The 13,096-nt window shown below is 40.3% G+C and overlaps 1 protein-coding gene across 2 annotated transcripts in view; it reads left to right on the forward strand.

Moving 5' to 3' along the window:
- Nucleotides 1-13,096, forward strand: part of DNAH12 (dynein axonemal heavy chain 12) — a 168,935-nt gene that overhangs the window by 30,528 nt on the left and 125,311 nt on the right. For both annotated transcript variants that reach the window (XM_026650210.1, XM_026650209.1), the window contains exons 13-21: nucleotides 2,214-2,339; nucleotides 4,894-5,028; nucleotides 6,098-6,291; nucleotides 8,386-8,626; nucleotides 10,007-10,192; nucleotides 10,611-10,811; nucleotides 11,935-12,129; nucleotides 12,374-12,495; nucleotides 12,615-12,897. In XM_026650210.1, the coding sequence (XP_026505995.1) occupies nucleotides 2,214-2,339; nucleotides 4,894-5,028; nucleotides 6,098-6,291; nucleotides 8,386-8,626; nucleotides 10,007-10,192; nucleotides 10,611-10,811; nucleotides 11,935-12,129; nucleotides 12,374-12,495; nucleotides 12,615-12,897 (1,683 nt within the window). The remainder of the gene's footprint in view (nucleotides 1-2,213; nucleotides 2,340-4,893; nucleotides 5,029-6,097; nucleotides 6,292-8,385; nucleotides 8,627-10,006; nucleotides 10,193-10,610; nucleotides 10,812-11,934; nucleotides 12,130-12,373; nucleotides 12,496-12,614; nucleotides 12,898-13,096) is intronic.

Raw genomic sequence — 13,096 nt, forward strand, 5'->3', positions numbered from 1 at the left:
GCGCGCCGCAGCTCCGTTTCCCCCCACTCCCTCCCAGGCTTGCCGCGCTAATCAGCTGTTTTGGGCGGCAAGCCTGGGAGGGAGGAGAAGCGGAGCTGAGCAGTGCGCTCGTGGGAGGAGGCGGAGGCAGAGGTGAGCTGGGGCAGGGGGGCTGCAGCAAGTAAGGGGGAACCGCTCCCCGCCCCAGCTCACCTTCGCTTCGCCTCCTCCTCCCACAAGCACGCCGCTCAGTTCCGCTTCTCCTCCCTCCCAGGCTTGCTGCGCAAAACAGCTGATTGGCGCGGCAAGCCTGGGAGGGAGGGGGGAGAAGCGGAGCTGCGGCGCACTCGTGGGAGGAGGCGGAGCAGAGGTGAGCTGGGACAGGGAGGCCCCAGGGAGGGCCGCAGCAAGTAATGGGGGGGCGCAGAGGAACCGCTTGCGGTAACACGAATTTGGATATAACGAGGTAAAGCAGCCCCGTCCCCTGGAGCGCTGCTTTACCGCGTTATATCTGAATTCGTGTTATATTGGACCGTATTATATCGGGGTAGAGGTGTATAGCTCAAATGAGCTGGACTTGAAGTTTTATTTTTATCACAGTGTGTCTTTTGCAGGACACTCAAGTTAGAGACTGTCTCTAGGTCCTGACTTTAAAGACCAAATTTATAAAAACTAGAAGCTGATTGTATCTGCAAAAAATACACACTCACATATTAAACTACATTTACATGTGTAAATATGATAATTGAGGACACAAATGGGTACCAGTTGGTACATACAAATGTTTTGTTAATGTGCAGGTTTTTTACAGCTGCAGCCAGCCTCTGGTGTTTAAAATTTTGTCTGCAAATGTCAGAGATGAGCTTTTTATTGTTTGGATGCTTCTATTTAGTGCTTGAGCTGTGACTGCTGATTCTTGGAGGAAAAATAGGAAATATTATATTTCAAATTGTGTGAGAAAGGAAATTCAAACAATACTATAGCTCCACTCTAGTCCTAAAATTTCAGAGGGCAAGTGGCTCTTTGATTTGTTCTGTACTCTGGGTCAAGGTGATGTGTGATCAGAGTTTCCACTTTGATGCTGAAGCCATATATGACAAACAAAACATATGCTGCAGGATGAGCATATGTGCTAAGTAGTAGGATTTCCTCAGACAGACATTAAGTTAATAGAATATGGTAAGATGAGAGAAGTTTATACATTAAGGGAGGCATAAACTTGAATATCTTATGCTTTTCTAATAGATTTCTAATTTTTTAAAACTTGAACTTTATTTAACTTAAAAGAAACTACACAACAATGTGTAATTTTATATTACCTATTGTGACGAAGTGGGAACTTTCTTAATGTTTTCTCTGAGTGCTGTGTGGGTGCCTCAGTTTCCCCTATGCATTTCTCGAGTGTTTAGGGGGGTGTGATTGTTGCAGAGCCCTACGGGGCCAGTGTGATGCTGTCTGCACAAAGAATGGCCGACACCCTGTATCCTGGCAACTGATGGCCTGGGCCCCTCCTCTGCAAAGGTGCCAACTGAAGGTGTTGGAGAACAAAGAGATCAGGGGGCCTCCTGGCCCGGGAAAGAGACAAAGGCGAGAGGAGGGGCTGGAGAGTTTTCAGTTTGGAGCTGGCTGGGAAAATGGAGGGGAGCCCAGATGGGGCTCTGGCCTCCCTGGAGACCCCCCAAGATGGACCTGACTAAGGGGGTCCTGTTGTCTGTACCTCCAAGACCTTTCTTGGACTGTGTTCCTGTTGTCTAAATAAACCTTCTGTTTTACTGGCTGGCTGAGAGTCATGGTGAATCGCAGGCAGCCTTGTCTCCCCCAAACTCCGTGACACCTATATTATTATAGCCTCTTAAAAAAGGAGAGATCAAGAAGCATAGAACTCAGCAGCTGAGATCTGATCACTGTAGGGGAAAAAAGTTTCAGAGAAGACACATGCTAAGATTCTGCATACAAACTTTCCATTTTACATTGCCTTTCAAAGCAATGAGAGGTCAATTCCTTGATAATTTATAGCCTTGAGGCGAAATCCGGGATGCCCACTGAAGTCAATGAGAGTTTTGGTAATGACATCAGTGAGGCCAGGATTTCATCCTTGGACCAGAATAATGAGGAACAAGGGATTATGGGTCTGAATTCACTGTTTTACCTTCATAAATATTTTCAGTTATCCTATTCTATACTACGGTATAAGCAAATGTGAAATATCAGCTTTTGTGGAATCTCTTTTATAGGAATGCCAAAGGCGAATGAATTACCTTTTAGATGTTTATATATTTGCTCCTGAAGATCTGGCACTGAATGCAACAGTCTTACTGTGGCCTCAGAAGATTAATCCCATCTTTGATGAACATGATGATGTAAAGATATTTTCTTTGTACATTATATATTCTAATTTGTTAGGCCTTGTACTGTATTTGAACAGTTTATTTTCACTGCTGCTAACTGTTGTCCAGTCCAAATGTGTATAATAACATTCATTATAAGGCACTCAAATACCATGGTACCAGGTTTATGTATTTATAAGAAGCCAGTGCACTAATGGAGAATATAATAATTAGATATTTAGCAAGTACCAGCAGGCTACAAATATAGAAAATTAGAACTGTCATTTGAGCTTAGTCTTTGGCAAGTCTGGTATCTATCTTCTACTGTGGTCAATACCTGATAATTCAGAGGAAGATAAAAATTCACTACAATGCACTTAGCCAATTGTGTCATACTTTATACTCGAGAAAATTCCTTCGAGACCCCAAAAAGTTTGTGCCTTGAAGCATGAGAAATGAATATCATCCTTTTAATTTGCACACTTATCATCATGATGTGTGAGGGATTTATCCAGGCCTTTTAAAAATTCAACCATGGTTACATGCTATATGAAGAAATTATTGCATTATTTTCTTTCTAAATGTACTGGATATTAATTTTTTCATGTGACTTTGTTCTCTAGATAAATAAGAATTAGGAATTCCAATTATTCGATGAAAGTTTACGAACGAGGAATATGCAACTGTTGTTGTTTTTCTGTGATCCAGATCCATAATAGATTACTTTCTTAACCTTCCACCACTTCTTCGAGCAATAGTCCACATGGTTCACATTGTAGTTCTTTCTCACTGCCCATGGTTGCAAGTTGGAGTTCATAGTATCCCCATGCTTTCCCATGACCCTTAGATACTTTAAGGTCATACTTACTTAGCTTAGAGTTTGTGTAGTTTTTTAAAAAGTTTTATTTAAGCCTGGTGGGTGAAAAAAATCCAAAGCGCTTTTCTTTCTTTGAGTCTTGCTTTGGTACTGAGGAATATGTCCGAAGGCAGAGAGCACATCTTTGGGCTTTAAAATGTGCCAAGACTCTTATGCTCCAGTGATGTGAGGACAAAATGTTCATTTTGTTTAGAGGAGTCTCGTATCCCTACCATGTGTGCCATCTGTATTTGTTTTACTGAACTCACAGACAGGGCTTGTGATGCTTGTTTTCAAATTATTTTTTACAGAAAGGTCAATATGAAGTGTGTCTGACTCTGAGGTACCATCTAAGGAGCAGTTTTTTGTAGCAGGGGCACTCAATAAAACCAGCTTTGAAACAGGAAGAAACTCCACTCTGGGGGCTAAGGGATCTGCTAGCTCTATGAGACCTCATGTTGCTATCAAGCCTTCTTATCCATTCTCCTCAGCTCAGTCAGTGACTCCTGCTGTCCAAGGCAGAAGGAGCAAAGATCTTCAGATAGGGCTCAGCACTGGTCACCATTTCCAGTACTGCCCAAGAAGGCTACAAACCATCATGCTTACTTAACTAACTGGCTCCTTTGAAACCACATTGGTACTATGCTTGCTTCCTCTGCCCCATTGTCATTGGTATCATATCTTGACAAGATTTCTGCTGAGACTCCAGTATTTGTACCATTGTACAGAGCCCTGTCATTGTCAGTACAGTCTCCTTCATCTACTAAGGCTGGTTTTACATTTCCTGCAGACCTTACTATCACTCCAGAACTGGAGTCCCCCTTGGTGGCTGTCTCCTTTTTCTGCAGTAGCCAGGAGTCTCTTGGTAGATGACTGAAGATGAGAATCTCTCTGCATCCAACCTCTACGGCACCAGTGCCTATCTCTCATGCTGTCAGGCGGAGACTTTTCCTATTTCTACAACTCCGGAATTGCCTCCCCCTTTAGAGTAATTCTGTTCATCTGCATAATCATTTTTGCATGGAAGCAGGAGCACTTCTCATACGAGATCTCTGCCTTCACCTACGTTGATTCCCAAGAATAGTTTTGGAAGGCGTCCATCTCCTCACAGATCCCATGTTTGAGAAAGGTCTCATGTTCTTGGTTTCCAGCTTTTGCAGCACCATATTTCCTTTCTATATGGGCTCAGACTTTGCCTATTGGTTTTCAGTTTAGTCCCTGAATTGAAAAATGAACTATTTGCTCAGTTCTAGTTGCAGACTGCATTCAAATTTCCAATTTTTTAAATAAACTACCTCTTCCCTTCTAAATTAGGGCATCCTCTATGAGGGCCCAGTTGACATCTCTGGCTTGTTTCAGAGAAGTGCCTATTGCTGAAATTTGTAGAGAAGCTACTTGTGGTTAGGATCATATGTTTACCAGTTACTAGTCCATTGTCACAACTTCTAGGTCAGATGCCTAATTTGCTCTGCAGGACTCTTCTACAGATGCTATTTAGATAAAACTCCTATCACCTATCTCGTCACTTACCCACAGTGGGATCTGTGTGGACAAAAGCTTCTCAAAGAACTTCAGTTATTGCAAGGGAAGTAATCTGTCTGTACTATTTATTTTCTCTCTATCCATGCTGATAACACTTATTTACAAGACACTGATGCCACATGTTTGATCACTCAAATGTCTACTGCAAGATTCTTCTCTTTTAACACATTTAAATTATCTATTTTATAGCTGATTGAACAATCTAAACGTAAAGGTGAAAGTGAACTACTGGCCAAACGCGAGAAGCTTATTTTGGAACTAGAAAAGCAGACTCGCCGTATGGAAGAGTTTACAGAATTCTCAGAACTGGATCGTATGCAACAGGTCTGATAAACATAGTATAAAGGGGGTTCAAAGAATCACATATGCTTAATACAAGAAATAGGATTGTGATTTTAAAAAAAGATGTAGCAAACACAAAGTTAAACGTTAAGGTTCTATTGCTGTACTGTTATGCTGATGAAACTCATTAGACACCCACTTTTGCGCTAACTACCATAGTGACACTAATATTCTGATTGGAGGGGAAATTTACCATAAGGACTTTGTTTAAATCAGTTAATAGGTAGTCACAGAGTGGAGTAATATTAAAGATATGGAAGCAAATGCATTTGAGGCTGTGCAAACACTCTTGGTGAAATCCTGACCCTACTGAAGTTTTGCCATTGACTTCACAGGGGCCATGATTTCAGTAGCTGGTTTTAGTATGTTTAGTTTTGGGAAATTAACCCACTAAATTAGATTCGTTGGGGTTTTCAGGCAGTAATTTCATTAGGAATTGGCCAGTTACATAAATCTCAAAAGTCCACTGTGTACGAACAGTAGACTGAATGCTGGATCTGAAACTTCATGATGTCCCAGTCCCCTTCCCTAATCACTAAACACTTCCTGCCATATTTTGAATTTAAAAAATTGCTTAAATGGGAAGATTCCTGACTCCTTCACTGAGTAATTGAGTACATTTAAAAAAAAATTCTCTCAAAACATGAAACTGTTGTTTAAACTTGGGAATCGCAGTTGCCAAGACTACATATTAACTACATAAAAGTTAATAATATGTGTTCTTTTTGGTACAATGTACTTTTGAAACTCAAACAATTTGAGAACACTTTTTTTTACAATGCTTCAGTTTGAGAAGAGTAAAATTATGCTTATTTTGTTTTTCTGAGCATTAATCTAGTGTCCTCATTGCGGAAAAACTCAGTCCATCTGCTTGGGGACCATGTTATTGTCTTTTTTTAAAGAGCATGAGGCTAATATCCTGTAACTCTCACAAATTACTTATAATTTTGAAAAGCCAATAATTTATTGTCTCTTTTAATATCATGTAATTATGTCTATTCCTTGTATAACATGAATAATTTTCAAAAGATATAAAATCATTTGATTTCAGTATGTGACTGACATGAGAGCATTGCAGAAACGCATACAGGAAGCTGAGGAAACAGTAGCTTTTATTAATAAAGAAGAGACTCTCTTCAAGTGGGAGCTGACTGAGTATCCTGTTCTCGAGAGTTTAAAAGTTAATATCGAGCCCTATCAGAAACTTTTTGTTCTTATACTGAAATGGCAACGAACAGAAAAACGGTAATTATATACTTGATAGTCTTAAAGCTAAATAAGGAAAAAGCTAAAAGATTCAAGCTGCTTTTGTTTGTCCATGCAAGATATGTGAGCTATTTTGAAGCTTAACTCCTGCATGTGAATATTTTCATCTCCGTGTTTTTATATCTATCCAGGTATAGATCTAGATCAGTGGTTCTCAACCTTTCCAGACTACTGTACCCCTTTCAGAAGTCTGATTTGTCTTGTGTACCCTAAGTTTCACCTCACTTAAAAACTACTTGCTTACAAAATCAGACATAAAAATACAAAAGTGTCACAGCACACTATTACTGAAAAATTGCTTACTTTCTAATTTTTATCATATAATTATAAAATAAATTGATTGGAATATAAATATTATGCTTACATTTACTCCTGAGGGAATTCTGTGCCAAAAAATTAAAAATTATGCGCACAATATTTTAAAATTCTACAAAATTCTGCAAATTTTATTTGTCAAATAAATGTGGAGGCTCCAACATGGCATTGGGGAGCACAGGCCACTGGCTGCACAGAGGTGGGAGATCACTGTGCAGCTTCCTCTCCCCCCTGGGACACGGACTCAGCGGTGAGGCTGCACCCAACCCTGACATAGTTCAAGGACCGGGCCTGCCCCAGAAACACCCCAAAGCTCTTCCTGTCCATGCCAGGTGCACCAGGAGTGGGCAGGCAGGCTCAGCAAGGTAGGATTTGTGTGTGGAGGGGCTTAGTGTGGGGGTGATCTAGGTATGGGTTGAGAAGGTTCTGTGTGGGGCAATCTGGGTGTGGGCGGCTGAATGGGGGATCTGGGTGCGGGGGGATCTGGATGCACAGGGGTTTGTTAGGGGGTTCTGGGTGCAACGGTAATGGGATTCTGCAGGGGATCCAGGTGAAGATGGTTGGGGCTCAGTGGGGGTAGGGAGGGTCTGGGTGTGGGGAGCTCAGTGAGAAGTCTAGATGCTGGGGGAGTGGGGCTCAGTGGGGGTGGGGATCCACGATTTTGGTGCGGATGGCTTATTGGGGTGGTCCAGGTGCAGAAGGAGTAGGGTTCATCGTGGGGGGGGGTTCTGGTTGCGGGGGATGAGGCTCAGTGGGAGGGTCTGGGTATGAGGGGGGTCTGGATACACAGGGGTTGGGTGGATGGGGGAGCAGCTCCCTGTACAGTGATTCCTCCCCCTGTAGCTGAGGAGTGATGGGTGCAGGAAGCGCGCCGGGTGTGTGTGTGGGGGGGAGTTTGCAGCACTTCCTACAGCCAGAGGAGAAATCTGGGGATGGGTTTGACCCAGTCCCAGATGCCATGCAGGGGAAGAGGAAGGATGGGATGGGGATTTTGGTGCGGATGGCTCATCGGGGTGGTCCAAGTGCAGGAGGAGTGGGGCTCATTGGGGGGGTTCTAGTTGCGGGGGATAAGGCTCAGTGGGACCAACTGTGTCTTCCCCAGTCCCACCGCACCCCACCCCACAGTGATTTACCTCTCTGCTGGCTGCCTTGGGCACCCGAAACATACTTCTCTGGGGCACTATCTATATTTATATAATAAAATACAATTTTGAGGCTGTCTTCACTCCCAAAATGGAATGTAGAGCTGCTCAAATTATTATGTTACCTCAGATGGGTAAATACTGCTGTATAAGCTATAATAGTGACAGGTCTAAAGTGTGTGAAAATAGGTATACACTTCCGAACTGGAGGTATAATTTCCAGCTCTAGAAGACACATTCACTCTGGCTCTGATTGAGCTATTGCACTAAAAATAGAATCGTGTGAGCAGCAGAGGGTGGGGGGAGGGAGTAGCCACCCCAAGTGCATACCCATCTAAGATGGTAGTCGCCTTCTAGTGACTATACCATGTGGAAGCCCTGATGCTACTAAACAGGTGTGAGTGCTTTCTTGGTTACTATTAGTATTTTGTAGGGAATGACAGAATTAAAAACATTAGCTGCACATCCATTAAAATGTTTCTTTTAACTTTTTAAACTTCTGTTTATGATACAAATAGTATATTTAAATTTAAAAATGTGTTTTAGATATGTACATGATATATTTGTCATTCTGATTCTTGTATAAGATGCATTATAATTTTCTTTTTTCTCCCAGATGGATGGATGGTGCTTTCCTGGACCTGAATGGGGAAAGCATGGAGACTGAGGTAGATGAGTTTTTTCGAGAGATATACAAGACGTTGAAGGTTTTTCAACAAAAGCGGAAGAAAGCAGAACTGGAAAAGAAGACACTGCATCGCAGAGCCATAGTAGAAGAGAAGCTGGAAGAAGAAAAGAAGGACAATCCAACTATTACAATGTGTTCATCAGTAATGGAGCAGATCAAAGACTTTAAGGTTAAAAAAAAACATTGATAATAATACTTAGCACTTATGAGCAAATCCTAAGACCATTACTCATCCAAGTAGATACTACAATATCTGAAAGGATTTTTTTCAAGTCCTGCTATGCAGTGTTCATGGGAGTGTTGTCTCTGTCATGCTTTTCAAGTGATAACAGTTATGCATTTAGAGTGAATTCCTGCCCTAATTGAAATCAATGGCAAAACTTCAACTGATTTTAGTAGGGCCAGGATTTCACCCCTAAAGTTTTTGCAAATTTTCAGGTATATGAATAACCAAAGAGTGAATTAATAATATGATTTAATTTACACATTATATAAATAATAAAAAGATTACTTCCTGCCATGGAAAAAGCAACAGTAAAAGAAACAGATTTTGAGGCATATATAAGAACTGTAATAGGGAATTCTGAAAATTAGACATAAAGGCAGCTAAAGACTTTGTAAGCATCACTATGTGCCCCTTTTGCATTTAAAAATAAACTGGAATTAAAAAATACACAGATACAAAATATTATTTTTTCTCAGATTACTAGTAGAACAATTGCATATGAAAGTATATCTTAATACAAAATGTAGTTGAAAATTAGTTAATTTTTTTATGCATCTGCCAAGACCTAAGTTCGTGGTTCTGTATTTCTTCAGAAAAAATTAATGAATAACATTTGGTAACAACTGAAGCAGTGCATTGAAAGAAGCCATCTGTACTGTTCAGGGATTACCGTAATTGAAGTCACTCATGTCATCAGTTGTTGCAGGAGAAAATCTGAACTTGGGTCTTGGCAGGTAAAAAGCCTGGGGGGTGGGATAGCTCAGTGGTTTGAGCATTGGCCTGCTAACCCCAGGGTTGTGAGTTCAATGCTTGAGGAGGCCATTTAGGGATCTGGGGCAAAATCAGTACTTGGTCCTGCTAGTGAAGGCAGGGGGCTGAACTCAATCTTTCAAGGTCCCTTCCAGTTCTAGGAGATAGTATATCTCCATTTAAAAAAAAAAAAAAGCCTTCTGGTAACACATGTACAATAGCAAAATTATTACCTATAATTCTTTATCAGTGCAGATCCACTGACGAAAGTGCTATAATAGACAGGTTTTAGATTGATACGGAAACATTGTTTGAAAAGATTGTTAGATATCAGGAACAGTGGCCCATCATCCAGAGAGTCAGCGGAATTATGTTTTGAAAATAATAGTAGATATGTATATTATGGACAGTCTTTTAATATTCAACTTCTCTGGATGTATTAGCTGAAATGCAGAGTTTAGCTGCAAAGGAGAAAGAGGGTGAGCTAATATAAGTGGATCGTAATTCACATTATCTGCACAATTTGTATTTACATAGATGAAATTCTGTTTTGCAAATATTTTTCTCAACTAGGAGAATATCCCCACGGTGACTATCCTTTGTAACCCAGGCATAAGGACTCGCCACTGGCAACAGATGTCAGATATAATAGGATATGATTTAACTCCAGACTCTGGAACTACTCTAAGAAAAGTTTTAAAGCAGAACCTAGCCCCTTACCTGGAGCAATTTGAAACCATAAGTGTAGGCGCAAGTAAGGTGAGCACAAGAGTAAATCTCTTAAGAAACAAATGAAAAGTGAAGTATGTTTGTGTGTTGGTTTCTGGGGCTTATTATAATGACTTTTTTTCCTTTTATTGTTGTACATAACTTTCTGCATCTGTTGAGAGCTAATCTCTAACAACATGTCCTTTTGGATGGAGTGTTGGCTATAACTTTGAATTTGTTTGCATTTATAACTTTTGTGTTGTAGCATCAGTGTTACCTAACTGTATTATTTTGTTATGCTTCAACAAATGAAATGTTAAAAAAAATAATAAAATAAAACAGTGTTATGCTGGTAGTACTAGTGACAATTCTCCTAAAATTTATCTAGGTATGTGAGATTATATATTGAATGTGTCAATCGAAGAAAATTAGTGCAGTGACTATAAAATATCTCCTTTCTATACTATAGGAGTTTTCTTTAGAGAAAGCTATGCACGCTATGATGGAAATATGGGAGTCTGTTTCCTTCCATACGAGCATTTATCGTGAGACTGGAGTTAGTATTCTGTCAGCAGTGGATGAGATTCAGACCATTCTAGATGATCAGATTGTAAAAACTCAAACAATGAGAGGATCGCCTTTCATTAAACCCTTTGAAAAAGAAATCAAGGTATGAGAGGCAATATGTTTATTTGCTTTTAAAAATGGCCACTTATATTCAAGTGATAACTATACAGTTGCCCTAATGTTTTATTATTGTGTCATTATCGTTGCATTTAATTTTTCAAAATTTGATATCACGGGTTTTTCTAAATAAAATGTTTTACAAGTTGTTTTAATTTTTTTTTTAATGTTGAGATTCCCCCTTGCTCTCCCACTCATGATTTCTCTCTTCCTCCTGGGCCAACTGCAGCAGAGAGAATGTCCTGAATATCCTCATCACTTTAATCTGGGAAACTAACATTTTATATAAACTCTCTGACCCCTCTTGCTGATGATTATAATGATGTTTTCATTATATTTAATGAAAGTATTCGGTGATCTAATCTTTATAAGCCAAATTATGGCCTCAGGGCATGCCTTTGCAGCTGGGCTGTACACTGGAAAATTCCTGATGGGCTGGCAGAGGAAGGAATTACTTTCCCCAGGCTGCTGAACAGCAGTGGAGCCACTCTGCAGCTGTTATTTTAACCCCAGGGCTAGAATAGTCTCAGTAGTTATTGCACCCTCCCCCCCCCCCAATCAGGGGAATATCTGGTGGATCTGCTGTACCTGTCACCACCCCTAAATCTCATTTTGTAGTTGTATGTAGGGAGCCCACACACCGATGGGCTCAATGAAGCATAGGTGGTGTGTACTCTTTACACAGACCATTCAAATCATGCCCCCCTACTGTAATGTGGATCTGTCCTAGTTCTGCTATGATCCAGACTCTCCTGGCTATGGAGAGGTGAGTAGGATTTGTCTCCAGTATCATAATGAATGTTATCTAAACATAAAATTATTAAAAGATGATAATAGTGAAGTGATCTGAAACTCCATTCAAAGGATTTATCAGCACTTTGGGAAACTAGTTTACTGATAGGTTAGACTTTTCAAACGGCTTAGGTAATGCATGTATAAGGAAGAACGTTAATCTTCCTAGTGGTTTACTTTTCTGTTTATATTAAGTCTCCTTGGGGGACAGAAAATGTTGTCCTGTCCATAAGATTTGGTTTCTTTACTTTTGATTCTCTCTTTAACTTTATGTGGTATGACTATATCCTGGCAATAATTTTAATATGTTTGTTAAGGAATGGGAAGACCGTCTTATTCGAATTCAGGAGACTATTGATGAATGGTTGAAAGTGCAAGCTCAGTGGCTTTACTTGGAGCCCATCTTTTCTTCTGAGGACATCATGCAACAGATGCCAGAAGAGGGACGTCTCTTCCAGACCGTAGACAGATACTGGAGGGACATTATGAAGTATTGTGCCAAAGACCCTAAGGTAATATATTGACTCAGAAATAAACTGGCCCCAAAAGAAAAGAATTTTATCCTCCTTCCATTTTTATCAATAATTTTGTAGTAACAATACTCAATGAACTGAACTATACCTGCACTCACACCTAAGACTTAAAGGGTAAAAGCATGTGCTATGTATTTATCACCTTAATAACCTTCATTGTGCACTGTGCCCTGTATGTGACTTACTGTATGCACTCATGGAGATTATATATCTGTTGTTACAGGTTCTTGCTGCCACTTCATTGACAGGTTTATTGGAGAAACTTCAGGGGTGTAACGAACTTCTCGACAAAATCATGAAAGGGCTTAATGCTTATCTTGAAAAGAAGCGCCTGTTCTTTCCTCGGTATGCTGCATGTTGACTATGTCAAAAACAAAGATGATTGAAATTACGTTTTGCTGTATAGTTGGGCTGACACATACAGTAACTTGATACTTCTGTCATTTTTGTGAATCTTTTTCTAGTTTTTTCTTCTTGTCTAATGATGAAATGTTGGAGATCCTGTCAGAGACGAAAGATCCTCTCAGAGTTCAGCCTCACTTGAAAAAGTGTTTTGAGGGCATTGCTAAGCTGCATTTCCTTCCTAACCTGGATATTCAGGCAATGTATAGCACTGAAGGTGAGCGAGTGGAACTGATTTCAACCATTTCTACTTCTGAAGCTCGAGGTGCTGTGGAGAAGTGGCTGATCCAAGTGGAAGATATTATGCTGAAGAGTATACATGATGTTATTGCTGAATCAAGATTGGTATGTTTTCTAGTATATGTTTCAGGCCACCTCCTACAAAACTATGTACATATGAGTAGTCCTTACTTCATTTTAGGGTGCTCTCCTAAAGGCCTTACTCACACTAAAACTCTTCTTTCCTTGAGTGTGATTTAAGCATATGAAAGCCACAGGATCAGGCCTAAGATTTTGGTGGGAGACTTCTAATTATAGGCCAGTT

This window comes from Terrapene carolina, unplaced genomic scaffold (assembly GCF_002925995.2).
Source record: "Terrapene carolina triunguis isolate 2854851 unplaced genomic scaffold, T_m_triunguis-2.0 Scaffold89, whole genome shotgun sequence".
Classification (NCBI taxonomy): Eukaryota; Metazoa; Chordata; order Testudines; family Emydidae; genus Terrapene; species Terrapene triunguis.